We start from the raw sequence: 19,763 nt of genomic DNA on the forward strand, positions 1-19,763 counted from the left end.
AGCCTGTTAGGCTGGCGTCTGTGGTTACTATCTTCCAAGCCACTGGGCTGAAAGACTTCCCCTTCAGTAGATTCTGAGGGTCTAACCACCAACACAGACTTTGTCGGACTCTTGATGAGAGCGGCAAAGGGATATCTAAGGCCTGTGGCCTTCTGCTCCAGGCTGACAGGATGGCTGCCTGCAGGATGCGAGTGTGGCTCTGGGCGTACGGTACCGCCTCGAATGTGGCCACCATCTTGCCTAGTAACCGCATACATAGGTGAACAGTTGGTTCCTTCTTGCTTAGAACCAGTAGAATTAATTCCTTGATGGCTTTGACTTTTATCAGAGGCAGAAACACCCTCTGTTGTTCTGTGTCTAATCTCATGCCGAGATATTCCAACTGCCTTGTGGGCTGGAATGCTGATTTGTCTCGATTTAGGACCCAGCCGAACCTCTCGAGGTACTGGACTGTGAGGGCCACTGCTCGTTCCAAGCCAGGAGACGAGTGATCTATGACTAGGAGGTCGTCCAGGTATGCTAGGATCGTGACCCCTCGAATCCTTAGATTGGCTAGGATTGGAGCTAGGACCTTCGTGAACACCCGGGGGGCCGTAGCCAATCCGAAGGGAAGCGCCATGAATTGGAAATGACGTAGAGCCACCGAGAAGCGTAGAAATCTTTGATGTGGCTGGTAAACTGGAACATGAAGGTAAGCATCCTTTATGTCTATGGATGCCATAAAATCGTCCTTCTGAAGTGCGGCAACTGCTGACTGCACGGATTCCATCCGAAATGAGCGGACCTTTAGGTATGCATTTACCATTTTTAAGTCCAAAATTGGCCTGACATCACCGTTGGGCTTTGGGATAATGAATAGGTTGGAGTAGAAACCTAGCCCCTGTTCTTGGACTGGTACCTCTACTATTACCTCCTGAGAGAGTAGATGATTCAATGCCGCTATTAATGCGGCTCCCTTCTTCGGATCGTTTGGTACTCTTGACTCCTGAAAATGAGGAGGAGGAAACTTTAGGAAGTCTAGTTTGTAGCCTGTAGCCACGGAGGACCGTACCCATTTGTCGGGAATGCTGGCCTCCCAAACCTCTGTAAAGAGACGCAGTCTTCCCCCCACCTTCGAGGGTGGGGGCGCCCCTTCATAAGGCCGGCTTGGGGGCTGGCTTTGCTGGCTTGCGAAACCACTGCTTCTTGCCTGCGCCGGCCTGTCCCTGCGACTTGTTAAAATTTGATCTTGCAGGAGGCCGTCGATACTGTTTGGTATTGGAGGGCCCCTGCCCAGGGGAGTACTGTCGTTTAAACGCAGGCCCCCGAAACTTCTTCTTGGTGGGCAAAAGAGTACTTTTTCCGCTTGAAATGGTCTGGATGTATTTGTCCAGGTCTTCTCCGAAGAGTCGTCCTCCATGGAGGGGGAACCCTACCAGGAGCTTCTTGCATGGGGGCTCTGCCTCCCAGCTCTTTAACCATAAGAGTCTTCTCATATGGATAAGGGATAATGATAGACGTGACGCTTGCTGGATCGAATCCTTAATCGCATCTACCGTAAAGCGTATGGCCCTAGGGACGTCCGAAAATTCTTCTGCCTGCTGGGCAGGAATAAGTTTAAGCATCTGCTTAGCTTGATCCGATAATGCTTGCGCAACCCCAATTGCAGCCACAGCTGGCTGCACTACTGCCCTTGCAGTAGTGAAGGAGGTTTTAAGTAGCGTTTCCAAGCGTTTATCAACCGGATCCTTGAACACCTGTATGTTTTCTACAGGGCATGTTAAAGACTTGTTAACACATGAGATGGCTGCGTCTACAGCCGGGGCTGCCCATCTCTTGGAAAAATTCTCTTCCATAGGATATAAGGCAGAGAATCTCTTTGGTGGTACAAAGATTCTATCTGGCTTGGCCCAATCTTGGAACATAACTTCCTCTAGTAGAGGATGGATCGGAAAAACCGCATTGGTTTGAGGCGCTCTTAGTGAGCCCAAAGCTGAGACCGTTGATACTTGGAGATCTGGTACTGGCAAGTTGAACGTCCTATGGACCAAGTCTGTTAAAACTTGAACCCACCAGCTCTCCCCTTGGGAGGCTGCGCCAGACTCCTTCGTACCCGGATCCTCGATCCCTGAACCTACTTGGTCCTTGTCCAAGAGGTCTTCCCATTCCTCTGCGGAAGGGACCTCCTCATCTGAGGGTTCACGTTCGGGCGACGGAGATCTATTCCGTTTTCTGCCCCGCATAGCCTTGGCTATCATTTTTTCCATCTCCTTTAGAGAGGTGGACAGTACCTCGTCCGTGACCACCCTAGGGTTGGACTGACCCGTGCCAGCTCCAGCCCCAGATCCCGATGGTCTCACCAAGGCTCCTTCTGGGGAAAGTAGCGGTAAGACTTTGTCCGAGACCCCGGACCCTCTGGGGGAATCCCCACCTTTTGTACCCTCCGAACCAGATGCCATGGTACAATACCGAGGTACGCCCGCTACTTAATGGTGTTTGGGAAAATAAATAGTTGTTGCCCAAAAACCCTTTCTGGGGAAAAAAATGCCTTTCCTTATTAATCTTGGTTTGTTTCTTTATTTTTTTATTTTTTTTTTAAACCAAAGAAAGAAAAACCATTCTGTCCCCTTTTAGTAGTATTTGCCAATAAAAACTGCTGAAAAGAAAAAGAAACCCTATCTTTAGGGTGAAAGACAGTCTTTTTGAAGACTGTAATACTCTTCTTTGGCCACTGTGTGTCCTCGGCGCCCCACTCTGCCGCTCTGGTCCTTCCTCTCTCAGTTCCAACACATCACTGAGCTGGGAACTTTTTTGGAAGGGCCGCCCCTTCCTTTTACCTACGGGCCCGCCCTTCCCCTTCAGAAAAACGGCGCGAAATTGCGCCCATATCACGGGGACGCGCGCGCGCCGGCGGGGGGGGGGGGGAGGCCACACACGAGGAGGTCAGAGGCTGATCCTGCCGTCCAGGCCAGGATCCACAGAGCGGCATTATTCTTCTGCAGCAACCGCCTGGACCTCTCTGAGCAGGCTTGCAGGTAAGAGCATTCACTCCCTCTATATAAGAAACCTCAATAGATTCCCAGGGGCTTCTCTCAGAGAGAATTGTCACTATACACACAGGCCCTTTTCAATGCTACTAGCACCAGTTGCAATACTACCAGGGAGGTCACAATTATGGGGAATATACACATATAGAGTCATCCTATCTTAAGATATGTGACTCACCTTGCCAGATGCAGCGCATAAACCATAGGCATGTCCCGCTGTGACCTTCCCCCAGAAAAAACCTGCTGCGAACCAAGTTCCGCAAGTTTCCCCTTCACTTACCTGCTCCATGCCGCAGGACTTTGCACAGCAAGAGGTCCAATCTTCCCCCATCTCCGTGGGGCGTCTAGACCTTCAGGCCCTGGGTTCCTATGAAGGATCCACTGTCCTGGGCCCATATAGCACCCTGGCAACAGAAACATTAGGCCCCCAAAGGTTTCTAAGTTCTGGGCCCAGAGTCCAGCTCTCTGTGACAGAAAGCATTATGGGCTATACCCCAATGGTTTGGGGTCCGGTTGCTGACCACTTTAGCACTGAGGCCTTTGGACAGAACCGGTTAGCCCACCTTAATCCCAAGGATGTGGAGGCAAGCTAAACCATGACCAACACCTAAGACACTGGCGTAAAAACTGAGGTACTCCTCCTATGGGAGGGGGTTATATAGGGAGGGGCACTTCCTGTTTTTGAGATTGCCAGTGTCCATCACCTGAAGGTACTCCATATAACCCATATAGTAATGAATATGCCGCTCTGTGTCCCGTGATGTACGATAAAGAAAACCAGCCTACAGCTGCCAAGCACTTCCAGATACTCCCCTAACATTAACTAATGATGACTCTAAAAGTCTTTGCATGTCTATCCGCAGGTGCTTCACCCCCCATCCTCCTCTCCGGGTCCTAGAACTTGACCCCCTGTAAGCTTGGTGGACTATGCGCCCACCCCGGAGAACACGGGGAGGACTTGCGGCGGCAATGGGATCACTGGACAACTACAATCCTGCAGTGCTGGTCTGTGTGACACATCTTCATGTCTTCATCCACCCATTGGTAAATATACCTCTATGTGTATGGAGATACAATGTTGCCCAATTCTAAATGCTATACTTACGTTTCCTATATTGTTCAAAGCCTTTAATTAGGTAGATATTTTGCTATTTTTCCCAGAATATAAATCCCCCTGAAGAGACCGGAAATCGCAAGGGTCGAAATGCATCAGGGTTTTTCATGTGGATACATATATCATAAGTACATGCTTGTACATAGGGTGTTTTTTGCTATAAGTGATGTTCCGTGTCTGTTTTTGTTTTGCACCACCTACATGTATGCTTCATTATTGTTCATTTGAAATGATTATTGTCTGGAAAAATAAATGATTTTTTACATCTACGATTTCTATACAAATTCTCTGCTGCTAAAAAAACCCTGGGGAAAACTTCCTGTTCTTCGTATACATTATGCATATTTAGTCCTTGCATACCATCTTATTGGAATTATGTGCACTAAGACAGAACAATTATAGGCCTCTAGTCTGCTTGAAGATTACATGTTACACTTTTGAAGTTTACATATGTGATTTTGAATGGTTTCTGCAAAATTGTCTATTTAGCCTATAATACTATATTATATCCATTTATGAGGCAATGTGGGGCCAGAATGTTATTGTAATTACTCCTTGGCCCATGTGCTTGAGTCTCTTTAATGCATATTAATAATACATTTTAATTTAGGTTACCTTATTTGATGTGTCATATACAAATTGGTTTTGGGGTAGCAAAAAAATAAATAAATAGTGTATAGTTACAGTGTTGTAACGAGGACTCTTCCCCTATTATTTTTTACTACATTATATATGGTCCTTTGCTTGATGATACTTGATCAATTTACATAATAGGAACTGATTGAGGGAAAAGTTGTTTTTAGTCTATTCTGACCTGTAATAAATTATGCACAGCCTTGTTTTTAGATGAACATTAACCAGGACACTTAAAAACAATATAAGAAATTTGGTAGAAAGTGATCATCGAAAATCAAACAAAGGCTCAGAAAATGAAAATTTTTAAACAAAATTCTACTACTGTATGGCCATCTTAAGTATATATTCTATTAGACATCAAAACCTTACAGTTTTATATAACTAATGTTTCTAAGGTTGAAGGGTCATTGCCCAGAACTGAAACTTTATTTTATAAATGTCAATGGGCTGATTTTGCCAGCTTTTTAGTGAACTGTGGGACTTTATCCATGAGATATGACACCTGCCATGGCCATTATTAGAGGTCTTGCTACTGCTGCATTGCATGTTTTAAGTATTGCAAATGCAGCAGGAGGAGTTAATCTCCTTCTGATTCAACAGGAAGAGAAGGACTCCATGTCAAATTTGGGAACTGTGATAGGGGGATATCTTTACTGAGGCTTTAAGATATATAAACCCAGGGTAACTAAATTATAAGTTTTAAGTGGACTAATCCTTAAACTAAACAAACACTTACAGATTAAAACATTTATTAGCACTAAATACAGGGGTTTGAAGTTCCTCATGTCGAAGTACAAGTTACTGCTGCATGAGTGTAATGTTCTATTTAACCATTTCTACCCAAACTATAATTACTGTATATGGTTCAAACTACAATATACTGTATATGGTTAAACTATGCTTTCATAAATGGGCAAAAAAAAGAAAAGAAAAAAAAAAAAAAAAAGATTAAAATCCAACAGTAACTGGACTTAATAAATGTGTTCCACTACTTTTTTGACTATACAACAAATTGCCATATGGAATGTTAAAAATTAGTTTGTAAGCACTACTGTAAAATATTCTATACTATCGAGAACCTGCAAATATGGTGAGTCTCATCATGAACAGGTCAAAATATTGTTCAAAATATTGCTGCTATCACAGTGACATTACTATTTTAGACTATTCCCATGAGGCATAATGGCACTGTGTACTGTCCACCCTAAAATGGATCTATTGATTCTGCTGGTAGACATACCAATTGAAATTGCAAGACAAATCCATTGCAAGAAATCGGATCATATCTACTTGTAACTTTACCCAAAATTGACTAGAGCTAATCGTTTCATTTTGGGTGAAGGGTAATGTAGGACTATGTATCTATCCAAATACACATTGGCCTATTATCATTTCACAATTTTTTGCAGCATATTATGTATTACTTTCTCTATATTGGTAAGCATTTAGCAGTGGATCTTTGTATCTGTATGGAATATTAGGTTCAACTTTGCTGTTGTGTGTTGGGTAAAGCAAATCCTACATATCTCAAAGACCTATGCTATGAGTATGAGACAAAGTCTGATAAAAGGCAAGAAAGTTTTTCTTACCGTCTTATTTTTAGTTTTCACCCTCCGCGGCATGATCTTTCCATCATCCGCGGGCAATGCCTGTGTGATAACAGCCTGTAGAGAAGTATCAAGTGGGGACATCAGGAAACTTGGGATTAATATTCTGTCCCGAGTTTCTGACTAACCCGAAACAAGCACAGGAAATAAAAAATGTTTCTGTATCATACAAATGAACATCCACAAATAAAAAAATAAAAAATAAAAAAAGATGGTATAAACAAGTAAGACACTGAATCAGTGGGCAAATCACATCATCTTGTATTCAGCACCACGAAAATGGACATGCCTCCCAGGCATGCAATAATCTAATAACAGTTAATACACATGAACACCATGATTACCATGTAGGGCTGATTCTGGCAGATGCGTATAAGATTCATGATAACATTGACATACTAAGTTAAACGTTTAATAATGTTTTTCTCAATGTTCTGGTGGCCATTTGGTTAGCCAGGCTGAAAACGTTATTTGTATGGATTTTTTTTTTTTTTTATATTTTGTATTATTTTCACATTTGATTATATCACTTGCAGATATATGATTGTCTACTGCATAGTGGCAGTGGTTGCGCTACTGTGGAATTGATTATTGGTTGGTACACTAATATTAATATCACAAAATGTTTTGGATTATTTATCTTTGCTGACAAGGAAGACTTGAATAAGGAAAAGCGGACACTGTGTGTATCAGGCGGTGAGGAGAGTCTGCATGTCAGGTGTTAAAGGGTCAGCTTACTATGTGTTATATAATGTTATATCATGGCTGATCATTTGATAATAAGGCAATCTTGTATATATGGGTATCCTCAGTATCTAATAAAATGTCATCTAAATAGTTCTTGCAGGATGATATAGTTCTACCAGGCATAAATTAGGAGTTTAGCAAAGAAACCAGGCCACTTGATAAATAATTTAACATGTATGGAGCTGTTGTGAGCTGCTGCCAGGATGTCAACCCTACACAGTCTCCTGGATTTTCATCCCTGTAAAATAATTGCTCAGGTTAGGAGAAAAATGATTGTGCAGCGGAAGGACAGAAGACCGTTTTCCTGGGTTCTGCAACTGCATTACAAGTTACATGAAGAAGAAGGATGACATGTTGATATTGCAAACTGAATTAGATTTGGTGCTTCCTTGGATGATACTATTTACATGCTGCATGAAACAATCACTTATACAGGGTTGCGCTCGCTCACATATCACATTTAGAAAATCTACAATGGATTTATGATTACATAAGCAAGTCTAGCACATTATTGCCTGTTGGTTATTTTTTCTTTGGGCCACAAGTTGTACACAGAGTAGACCTGTACAATTATGATACTGTCACACTATTTTTTATATTTCTCTGAGTAAACTCTTCTTTGTCAATCTATTTTTTTTGTTGCAATTTGCTTTTGTACCCAGCTATGGCAAGATAATAAATATATATATATATATATTTTTTAATGACATTAGATTATAGAGGCTATCTTCACCTTCTGATGAACATTCCCAGAACTACTGTTCTCTTTAGTTGCAAGGGATTCAAAATATAGTTAATCTTTACACAAACTCAATAGCCTTACACACAGCAGTGCCTGGATTTCAGTTTAGCAGAAATCTTCAAAAGCAATATGATAGAAAACAGACAAACAGACAATTACCCTTCAATGCAAACAAACAGCAGCACACCTATATAAAATGACAGAGCAGCAGCCAGCCATGGAAAACGATTGAAGTATATGGATACACACAGAGGAGGGAAGAAATGATATGCAGCTTTCACTGTAGCTGCTTTCATCGCCTTCATCCTTTTTAAATATTTAAATTGAATGAAAGGGAATGAGGAAACACGTGTACTTAGCAATTAAACTTCCAGCCACAGAAGTACAGCCCATTCGTTTCTCATCGCAGGGCGTTATCCGCCACATGACAAAACACTGGAATGAAATAGCTTAGCACTAAACAAACCATGAATTGATTACCAGTACGTGGTTTAGATGGAGGATTGTGAGTTTGAAATGAGAGCGTAGGACTTTCTGGTAACGACTGAATATAAAGTCTAGGGTGAATGTTACATTGTAAACTTTAAAATATCACTAACCTCATCTATTGCTTTCTTATAGCTCTGAGCAAGGGAATGACAATCAGCATCGGAGAAAGCAGAGCAGGTCAAGGGTAAGCCACAGGGAAGGAAGCAGGTAAGAAATACAAGTGTTAGTTTGGTGCTTACCAAGCTCGGTATATGGGCAATACACAGCCACATGCTCGCACAGAGTACGTAAGACATAGTGCGCAATAATGGCAACATTACTGACACAGAACGTGGATGCTGTATTATTACCAGATAATGCTACTCTTCACTTTGTCACTCACTACAGAAGACATTTATTCAAATATAAACCCTGAGATTTATTATATTTGTTTTTAACTTTAAACTGTTTAACTGTTAAATCTTTCTACGACGTCCAAATAGCCCTGAATGACCTGCAAGCATAATACACTGCACCCAGGCACACTTCATGCAGTATTATACTGTGCTATCCCAAAGAAAGGTGGACTGTAACATTTCATTCTCAAAACAAAAAATAAACTGTGCTTGAGTTTCGAATTAGATATTGGACAGTAATGCAACACAAGCACAAATGTTAGTACAGGGTCAAATACAATATTTAAAGCAGTAGTTTAAAGTGTAATGGAATTTAGAAAGGTTAGATAATGAAAATGTAATGCCGCGTACACACGATCATTTTTCGGCATGAAAAAAACGCCATTTAAAATGATCGTGTGTGGGCTTCACATCATTTTTCGGCTTCTGAAAAACGACAAATAATTTTTTCGAGCATGCTGCATTTTTTAACGACGTTTTAAAAATGTTGTTTTTCGGGTTGTAAAAAATGATCGTGTGTGAGATAAAACAACGTTTAAAACCTGCGCATGCTCAGAAGCAAGTTATGAGACGGGAGCGTTCGTTCTGGTAAAACTACTGTTCATAATGGAGATAGCACATTCATCACGCTGTAACAGACAGAAAAGCACAAATTGTCTTTTACTAACACGGAATCAGCTAAAGCAGCCCCAAGGGTGGCGTCATCCGCATGGAACTTCCCCTTTATAGTGCCGTCGTACGTGTTGTACATCACCACGCTTTGCTAGAGCATTTTTTTAAAACGATGGTGTGGGGCAACGTCGTTTTAATGATGAAGTTGGAAAAACTTTGTTTTTTCTAAATGCCGAAAAACTTAGTTTTTTTCATGCCGAAAAATGATCGTGTGTACGCGGCATTAGCATGAAAAAATGTTTAGCTATATAATTTAGCTAAAGGAATAAAAAAGTGTTTTCCAATTGGCATTTTTTCAACCTAAGCAAAAATATAAAACGTTTTAGGATGTCTGCTACTAGGGTCTCATTATGATCTAAAGGTTAGCTCCCAATTTTGGTGGGCTAGGTAATACCTGGTGTTGACACCACCTGCAATCATACGCATGCCTAGGCTCAACACTGCATAGTCGCAGAACTCAGATTATGTTAAAAGAGAAGCACATTTTTAGTGAGTACTAATTTGTAGTACGACTCACATTTTACAATCTCATGTTTTCATACTTTTGTCATTTTAGCGTGAGCTCGCCCTCCAGTGCAATTACTGCTAAAATATAAGACCCCGAAAATAAACCCGGTCTTATATTCATTTTGGCAACAAAATACACAGTAGGGCTTATTTTCGGGGTAGGTCTTACCATGTAATGTGCTGTCTTCTCCCCCTGTCTCTGTAATATAATTGTGCCAAATACTTTTGATATAGCACTGCTCTGTCCTTCTGTGACCTGCCAGAGCTCTCTTCCCTTCAATTATATTACAGAAACACACACATTGTACAATATATACTAATAATAGAGTGGATTAAATGTTTTTAACAAGCATTTTAAACTAGGGATTATTTTCGGGGGAAGGCTTATTTTTGGGGGAATGCAGTACTCCTAGACTTTTATTGTTAAAAGGAGCAGAAGAAGCAAACTATTGAGCAGTATTGCAAAGTAGGAAAAAAAGCAGGGAATTACACAGTTTCAGGCATGGGCCCCCTGGATCAGAGAACCGCAAATCGAGAAGCGGGGGGGGGGGCATAGTGTCGCAAGTTGAAAAGCGGGGGGAGGAGCCACTGCGAATTGAGAATTGGGGGGGCACCGTGAATTGAGAAGCTGGGGGTTGCTGCCGCCACGAATTAAGGTCGAGGGGCTTTGGGTGCTGATGAACAAAATAAATAAATAAATAAATAAATAAGGAGAATGCCATCCGGGGCTCTGGGGATCACCGATCCCCTTAGAGGTCGGGGGGGCTTTGGGTGCTGACGAACAAGAAAAAAAGAATAAGAAAAGGGGATGCCATCCGGGCCCCTGGGGACTACCGGGCCCCTTACATGTGTACTGCCTGAACCCCCCTGATGGCGGCCCTGCATACATGATTACAATATAAAACCAGAAACAATGGATTTCAATTAATAACACATATTGATGCGATTATTTACTTTAAGCTGATCTCTTTTACATTTTTACCAACAGGCTATATATACAGTAAATGTATACACATTTACAGTATCTAAACTCACACCTGGCAGATACCGCCTACTCAAATAGTTATTTTTTGCCTTTTTATTAAAATGGTTTTGCTCATCTATTTTAATACACAAAATATCACTGTGATTCATTACTAAATGAAACTGAAATTTGGTTCAGATTTCCAAAAATTTAGTTAAAATGCCACATTAGATTATTACTATCTCACTGGTGACCTGTGTGGTAAAAACACAAAAGTCTTTTCTGTATGCACTAGAATGCCATCATACGAGTTTATTACACATTTAGATAAACTAGATGCCTTAACTGATAATCACCTGAAGTGGATCTAGACTCAGGCCACCTTATCTTACAAACAGTATAACATAAGTCAGATGTTATTGAAGTAGCACATGTAGTTGGCACTCTGAAGCTGCTTTTTTGCTAGGCCCACTTTTTCCACTGCACACTGTTCCTGTAGACAATGTTCATTTTGTTTCTAGACCCTATCACTGATGACACTATCACTGTAACCCAGTAACCAAAAGTAACAGTGGGCAGGGTCTGTCTTTCAAATTCCTGATAGGCTTCTTTGAGGCTAGAAGTAGAGAGAGTGGCTTGGCATTGCCATGTGTTACAAAGTGTTCTGCTGCTTCTAATCAGGAAGTATATGCTAAAGGTTCATATTTTCCCTAATTTGTTTTGTCTCATTAAACTATACGAATGAAAGCTAAACTTTACATTATAGGCATACAGTATGCCCACTTTAAGTTCATAAACTACGCCCCAAAACCATACATGAGTCACATGCCTGTGTAACCCATTAGAGGCCAACATGTACATTTAGTAATACAAATTATAAACATGTTTAATAGTTGTGTTTTATAGTTAAGTGTCCCAAGTCATGGAAACAAATTTCCCTTTTCCAACAAGGAAAAAAGGTGAAATTTGGTGGTCATATTCTACTGGACTTAGTACTAGTAAATAAAAAATTAATGCTTATGGTACTGCAATACTGACTTGGAACACTAATGCCATGTATTTTTAAATATATTGACAAATATTGGTTAAAATAATCTGGGTTAGAAAAACGAATCACTGATTATTCAAAAGGTCCGCTTATAATGTCCAGGCCTCTCCTCTTATCTATAAAAACAAAATCACCAGTTGAAACCATGTGCAAAAGGTTCTGGTAAAGAAAAATGTAGCTCTTCCTCCTGCGGTTCCTAGGCAAGAGTGACATCAGTGAGATCCTGGGACACACAGAGCAGTCCACATTTTGTAAAAAGATGATTTTGGAATAGACAGGAATGTCCTCAAATGAGATTTGGCCTGTCCTGCGTTCCCCAGGAATCTCTGTTGAAGGATGGCGACATCACGCCCAGTGATGCTGAAAATGGGGTTAAAGGAGTTGTAAAGGAAAATGTTTTTTCACCTTAATGCAATCTATGCATTAAGGTGAAAAAACTTCTGATACTGCCGCCCCCCCCGAGCCCCCCTTATACTTACCTGACCCCTCGAAAGTCCCGCACGCGGTCCCGCGATCTTCTTCGCCGCTCAGTCTGGCCGCTGATTGGCTAGAGCGGATTGATTGAGAGCAGCGCAGCCATTGGCTGGCGCATCTGTCAATCACATCCAGTGACGCGGCGCGCCGAGGAGCTTCACTGCCGGGTTCACTGCCGAAAGGCTTCACTGTCAGGTTCCCTTACCCGCAATGGAGGCGGCAGTGTAGCCTTTTGGGCTTCTTGCCAGGAACCTTACTGCCGACATCGCTGGACTCCAGGACAGGCAAGTGTCCATTTATTAAAAGCCAGCAGCTGCAGTATGTGTAGCTGCTGGCTTTTAATATTTTTTTTCCCGGACCTCCTCTTTAATAAGCAAAACATTGTAGAATGAAATACATCTGTGATTGAGGTTTTATAGGATTAAGCAGTAAATACAGCTTGCAACACAAAAACTACCCAAAAACCAAAGCTATTAAAGATAAATAAACAGAGTTATTATGAATTTCATTCACCCTCGCCATCTTTTTTTCTTTGCATTCTCCAAAGCCGGTCGTTAAAAAAGTCAGTTTTCAAATCATAATAACAACATTAGAAATTGTTTAATAATATTAATCATATTTAGAGAATATACATTATCTTTTGTGTCTAATGTTTGCAATGTAGCTGTAAGGTAGTGCAGAAAATTAATATATATAAAAAATATATATTATTAAACAGTAATGGCGCGCACACACGATCGGAATTTCCGACAAGAAAAGTTTGATGTGAGCTTTTGGTCGGAAATTCCGACCATGTGTGTATGCCCCATCAGACTTTTTCTGTTGGAATTTCCGACAGCAAACATTTGAGAGCTGGTTCTCAAATTTTACGATGGGAAAAGTTCTTGTCGGAAATTCCCGATAGTTAGTATGCAATCCTGACGTGGAAAAAAACACACAGGCTCGGAATCAATTCGACGCATGCTCGGAATCATTGAACTTAATTTTTCTCGGCTCTTCGTAGTGTTGTACGTCACCGCCTTCTTGACAGTCGGAATTTTGTGTGACCATGTAACACACGTTTGAGGCAAAATTTGGTTAAAAAAAAATCCACTGTTTTCTTGTCAGAATTTCTGATCGTGTGTACGTGGCATTAGGCTTCCCTAAACTAACAGAGTTGCTAGTACATTCTGCAAGTACTTTCCCTTAGGAATCGTTGGTGGTAAGATCTCGGAGATCAGCACACTTGTCGCAGCAAATAAGTACCACTCTAACTGTCCTATTTCTTTATGTGTTTTATTCTTTAGGGTATACAGGAAGAGGAAGGGAACATTCATAACAATAATATGGGTGGGTATAAAGCCAGAACCATGGATAAGATGTCCTTTAGCGATACTGTACTCCAGTTTGATAAAAAAACTATTAAAGCTGAATTCTGCTTAAGTCTAGGGGAAGAGGAATACGCTGCAATACTTGCCTTATTCCCCATACCTGTGGCAGCCAGCCTCTTCTCTCAGAAGCTCCACATTTTTGGTGGGCTTTTGCTGTCCTCAGATACAATGCAGGACTACTGGTTCTGCATTAAACATGATGACATGAGGGTGCAACTGCTGAATGGAGTGCCAAAGAGAAGCTGCTTTGGGAGAACAGTCACACAGCAATGTGAAAGCCTGCCCAAAAAGAAAAAAATTCTTAAACGTACCTACTTATTAAATGCACCCGTTAATATTCTCTTGCCTTGCTTAACTAAATACCCCTGCATCTTGCTCATCAGGATCATCTACTCATATCAGCTGCCCTAAGTATAAGAAATGTAATACTGCAGTCAGATTGGATTTAATATGAGAAGTCCATTTCTGCCAGCTGAGCAGGTAACAACCTCTAATACCCTCTGATTAATATACAACGGTGACCATTTTAGGATTCTATGGGTAATCTTTTCATACAGGGGTTTACATACCATTGTTGTACTAATAGTCCCCTTAATGTGAACTATATAGATAGAAACATAGAAGCTTCTATTGCAGACGTATTATGGACTTGGTGCAACTGCCTATGATTTTCACAAGTTCCCTTTAATCATCTTGGAAGAGTTGCTGTTATATCTTATGTCTCCAGTTATGTTCTGTACATATCTACCATACCCCCTATTGTTTAAAGCTATAGTACTGTATACGGTATATAAAACTAATACATATTATTGCAATTATGCAATCTTTACAGCTGAATAAGCCAAACAAAAAGAAAAGTCTAAAAGTTAATCTGCCAATTACACGATTATAGACAGGGGTTGGGGTGCTAAGTGGTTGAAAAGCACAGCAGAGCGGACATGATTTACTAAACTTACAGCTGGTCTACTTGGCCGTGTCATATTATCTTCAGCTTTCATATTAGGTCCATCATGAGGCATCACTGGAGATCCTTCAGGTTTATGATTACCTGCTGAAACATAAAAGTACATAAAATTTATTGTTCACACACGTACATTTTAGAACATGTGACATATAACATGTTAGCCAAAAACCTGCAGCCAGGAAGAAAGGTCAAGCTTCTTGGATTTTTTATGCAGCAATTTGCAAAAAAACTATGAGAAGTTAAATTGTTTTAAATGATTACGTTTCTCCATGAACTTGATGGAATGTATTTCTGTTGACTTTTTTAATGAACCAATTATGTTCATAAAGACAGCTAAACTGAATACATTATCATGTTTGTATTTAGATCATATAAGATAAGGGGGGACATGTCCAACTTGTGAGGAGTGTTTTCTTGTGAGCTCCGGACCGTGCTGAGATCCTTGCGTTATCCTGTGAAGCCCCAGGCTTGGATTTTGAACCCTGACCGTCTGGCATCGCTGGGGAACGATCCAGGCGCATGACCATAGTAAAAAAAAATACGGTCCGAGGGTCGGTGGCACGCCTTTGGACCGTCTTGCAAGTTCGCCCATGAGACCAGCCAAGATGGCGTCCAGCCTGCAGCGGCGCGGCGGGGTTCCTCTCTGCTGGGAGGTGGCAGCCTGTGGACTGAGGGGGACAAGCACTGGACAGAGCCACCTGACCCGTGGGCGGATCCCCCTGCCCTCTCCCTCGTCGGAGTCGGGGAGGGAGGCTCCGGTTCACAGGTGAGAGAGCCGACACTGGCTCAAATCATGAACACCATTAAGAGCTGCCATGCGGCGCTGTCCAGACAAATAGACACTATCAGTGTGGACTTTGCCGTATTGAAGGATGATGTCCACAAGATCAGACACAGGGTAACTAATGCTGAACAGCATATTGGGGCAGTGGAGGATGATCTTAACCCACTAATGGTGCATGTCAGAGATATGGCGGCGGACTAGGGAGGCCAAACTCGGGGACATGGAAGATAGACTCAGGAGGAATAACCTTCGCTTCCTGGGTTTCCCTGAGGGGTCAGAGGGCAAGGGCCTGGAGGAATTTCTGACATCATGGCTTCAGCAAACCTTTGGAGCTGAGAGCTTTTCCCATCTATTCGCTATTGAGAGGGCCCACAGGGTCCCCCTGTGAGCCCTGCAGCAGCCAGGCAGATACCCGAGGCCTATGTTGGCCCGCTTCCTATACTTCAGGGATAAGGAAACTATTCTCCGCAAGGCCCGAACCATGCCGGATTTGATGCTCAACAACAACCTCATCACTATCTTTCCCGATTTCACTGCTTGTCCAGGATTGCAGTTTTTCATGTTTTATTTGTTAGTTCTTTATCTTATTGTTTTTCTTTGCATTTGCTCACATGGTCTCATATGTTCTCTACCAAGCTCAATGGCTAGCCTATTGTATAACAACAATGTGTTTCCTGCTATCGTCCCCACATGGGGTTGGGAGTGGAGTGCCCTGGCCTGGGTTGGGGGGGGGGGGGGTTGCCTTGCTGCCCTCGCAAGTTTAGTAATCCTGACATAACGATTGTTCCCCTCTTACAATATGCAGGCCCTTAATGTGTTACCGTGGAATGTGAGGGGTCTTAACTCCAGGATTAAGCAGGCTTTTGTTTTCAAATACTTACAGGGCCGTAGGCAGAGTATTGTCTTCCTTCAGGAGACGCATCTTGTCGGCTCTAAAATGCTAGCCCTCCACAGGGCATTTGTGGGCAGGGCATTCCACTCAGTGTATTCAAACTATGCAAGGGGGGTTTCGGTGTTGGTGTACAAATCTCTACTGTGTACCACCAAGACGATTAAAACTGATCCATTTGGTAGATTCGTGATCTTAGCCCTTATCGTTAATAACAGACCATATACCTTTGTGGCGGTATATATACCACCCCCGTTCACAATGGGAGTGTGGGATACGATTATGTCTGAAGTGCTTAGGGTGGCGGAGGTGCCTATAATTATGGCAGGAGACTAGAACGTGGTTTTGTCACCAGCAATAGATAGATATGGTATGGCACCTATGGACAGCTCCCCTTTAGAGGCATGTGTGAAACCCTAGGACTTGGTGGAAGCGTGGAGGTGGAAAAATCCTGACACTAAAGCATACTCTTGTTACTCTGCCACGTGCAACACCCTGTCTAGGTTGGACATGTGTTTTGTTTCCAGGGAGCTCCTTCCTAGGATCCTGACCATTCTCCCCTGTTGGTCTAAATAGATATGGAGGGACCAAGGGGGTTTGTTTTGTGAAGACTAAGCCCTTTATGGCTCAAGGAGGAAATCTTTGGGAGATCCACCTTGACAGCTATAAATGCCTTTTGGAGGGAAAATAGAGATGAGGTTCCTGTGGGAGTTACATGGAACGCATTTAAGGCCACGCTTAGCGGCTCTGTTTCGGGAGTTATTAAACAGACTAGGTCAGATAGGGAATGGAAGGTGAGGGAATCGCAGCAAACTGCCACCGAAGCTGAGGTGGACTATATTAGGAATCCCAACCCTGACACTCAAAGGACCTGGAGGGAGGGAGTTAGGCAACTAGATCTAGTCCCAGCGCATATTCGAATTTGGCAACAAAAATAGTAGATTACTGGCCTACTTGGTTCACTCGCAGCAGCCAGCTGCTTCTATCCCATGTATCTATGATAGGCAGCAGAACCTTTGTACGTCACAACTGGACATAGCTGATGCCTTTGTTGATTTCTATTCAGACTTATACTCTTCAAGGGTGGATTATGGGGAGACGGAGGTACATGATTACCTGGCCCCCATTCCAGTCTCCAAACGGTCTGAGGAAGTGGCAGGGGAATTGGATCTTCCATTAACTGTAGAGGAAATAGTGTCTGCCATACGTTCACTTAGCCCGAATAAGACACCAGGACTGGATGGCTATCCGGTTAAGTGGTACGACACATACGCGGAGAGTCTGGCTCCGAAGCTGTTGGAGGTATACGGAAAGTCCCTTGAACTAGGGGTACTCCCGGAAACTCTTAGGCCCCGTAAACACGAGGAGACATGTCCGATGAAAACGGTCCGCGGACCGTTTTCATCGGACATGTCTCCTGGGAGCTTTTGGTCTGATGTGTGTACACACCATCAGACCAAAATCCCCGCGGACAGAGAACGCGGTGACGTAGAAGACACCAACGTTCTCAAACACGGAAGTGCAATGCTTCCACGCATGCGTCGAATCAATTCGACGCATGCGTGGGATTTCGGGATGCTGGTTACACGTCATAACCAGCGGACATGTCCGATTAGGTGTACTAACCATCGGACATGTCCGACGGACATGTTTCCAGCGGACAAGTTTCTTAGCTTGCTAAGAAACTTTTGTCCGCTGGAAACCTGTCCGCTAGGCTGTACACACGGTCGGACATGTCCGCGGACCAGTTTCAGCTGACATGTTCGACCGTGTGTACGCGGCCTTAGAGAAGCCCTTATTGTCCTGATCCCAAAAACGCACAAGGACCATGAGCTATGTGAATCATATAGGCCCATCTCACTAATTAATGTGGATGCTAAAATCCTAGCTAAACTTCTAGCTGCTCGTCTAAATAAGGTCATAGCTTCAGTTATACATTCCGATCAGACTGGTTTTATAGGGACACGTTCAACTGCCATAAACTTGCGTAGACTCTTTACTATTTTACAAACTGAAGGACCCACCCCTGACTAGAATAGTGGTGTCATTAGACACTCATAAAGCTTTTGACTCAATTGAGTGGCTATACCTGATAGCGGTCCTTGGGCGGTTCGGATTTGGTTCTAGATTTATAGCTTGGGTGAGACTGTTGTATGCTGCACCAGTGGCTCGTCTGCGGGTGAACAATACTGTTATGGAGCCCTTTGAGATTGCTAAAGGCACCAGGCAGGGGTGTCCATTGTCACCCCTGCTGTTTGCCCTTGCTATAGAACCTCTGGCAGCCCTCTTGCGGGCGGATGTAGGGATTAAGGGCTGTACTGTTAATGACAGGGAGGAAAAAACATCACTCTATGCTGATGACATGCTTCTTTACTTAACTGACGCTTGGGGCTCCTTGACAACTGCTTTAGACAGAATCTCTGGGTTTGGGGCATATTCTGTTTTTAAGGTGAACTTGAGTAAGTCTGTGGTCTTCCCATTGTGTCCCGAATATGCGCCTCTAATGCCCCCGGGGATCCCATTACAGGTGGTCCCCCGCTTTCGCTACTTAGGAATCGAGATACAACTGCCACCAAGTACATATATAACGAATAACTTGCTTCCGATGGTGGCGCACCTCAGGGAGAGTCTTCAGTTCTGGAGTACACTGCCCCTCAACCTCCTGGGTAGAGTAAACATATACAAAATGATTTATCTCCCTAGATTTTTCCCCACATGCTCTGGCATGCGCCAGTTTACATACCTAAGAAACTGTTTACAGATCTCAATACGCTGCTTTTCCCCTTCCTATGGGGAGCTTAACCAGCTAGGGTGTCTTTGGATACCTTATACTTGCCGATACGAGTGGGAGGCTTGGCATTGCCAAACTTGCAGTGCTATCATCTAGCGGCTCAATTGACACATGTACATTGGTGGGGCTTTCTGAGGTTGGACAATGCCTCGGTGGCCACCCAGGCAGCTAAGGTGCATTCTTATGAGGCTCTGATTATTATTCTGTATCGGAATGGCCCATATCCAGTACGGGGGCGGGCATTATAAAGCTGTCCTATAAAATATTTCATATGTGCAATGCAAGGATGGGAGGTACCAGCCTGCCTGGTTTCTCAAATGCCCCATTGTGGCACAACCCTCAGCTGAAGGAGATATGCAAAATTCCTGATGGCGCATGCTGGGCTACGTATGGAGTCAAGTATGCCCACCAATTATTTAGGGACGGAACATTTAGATCATTTATGGACCTGAAGTCTGAATACAAACTGCCTAATACTTTATTTTTCCGGTATCTGCAGCTGCGTCACGCAGTGCAGGCTCAATATGGGGGGGGAGAGGTGTTA

At 42.9% G+C, this 19,763-nt stretch overlaps 1 protein-coding gene across 25 annotated transcripts in view; it reads right to left on the minus strand.

Annotated features, from left to right (window-relative positions):
- The window catches only part of TNIK (TRAF2 and NCK interacting kinase), a 392,046-nt gene that overhangs the window by 41,019 nt on the left and 331,264 nt on the right, over positions 1 to 19,763 (minus strand). For 11 of the 25 annotated variants that reach the window (XM_040349345.1, XM_040349341.1, XM_040349353.1 and 8 more), the window contains 3 exons: positions 14,748 to 14,842; positions 8,472 to 8,495; positions 6,366 to 6,440 (listed from right to left, as the gene is read on the minus strand). In XM_040349345.1, coding sequence (XP_040205279.1) covers positions 6,366 to 6,440; positions 8,472 to 8,495; positions 14,748 to 14,842 — 194 coding nt within the window. The remainder of the gene's footprint in view (positions 1 to 6,365; positions 6,441 to 8,471; positions 8,496 to 14,747; positions 14,843 to 19,763) is intronic. The other 14 variants (XM_040349350.1, XM_040349349.1, XM_040349348.1 and 11 more) reach the window with 6 other exon arrangements.

This window comes from Rana temporaria, chromosome 4 (assembly GCF_905171775.1).
Source record: "Rana temporaria chromosome 4, aRanTem1.1, whole genome shotgun sequence".
Lineage (NCBI taxonomy): Eukaryota > Metazoa > Chordata > Amphibia > Anura > Ranidae > Rana > Rana temporaria.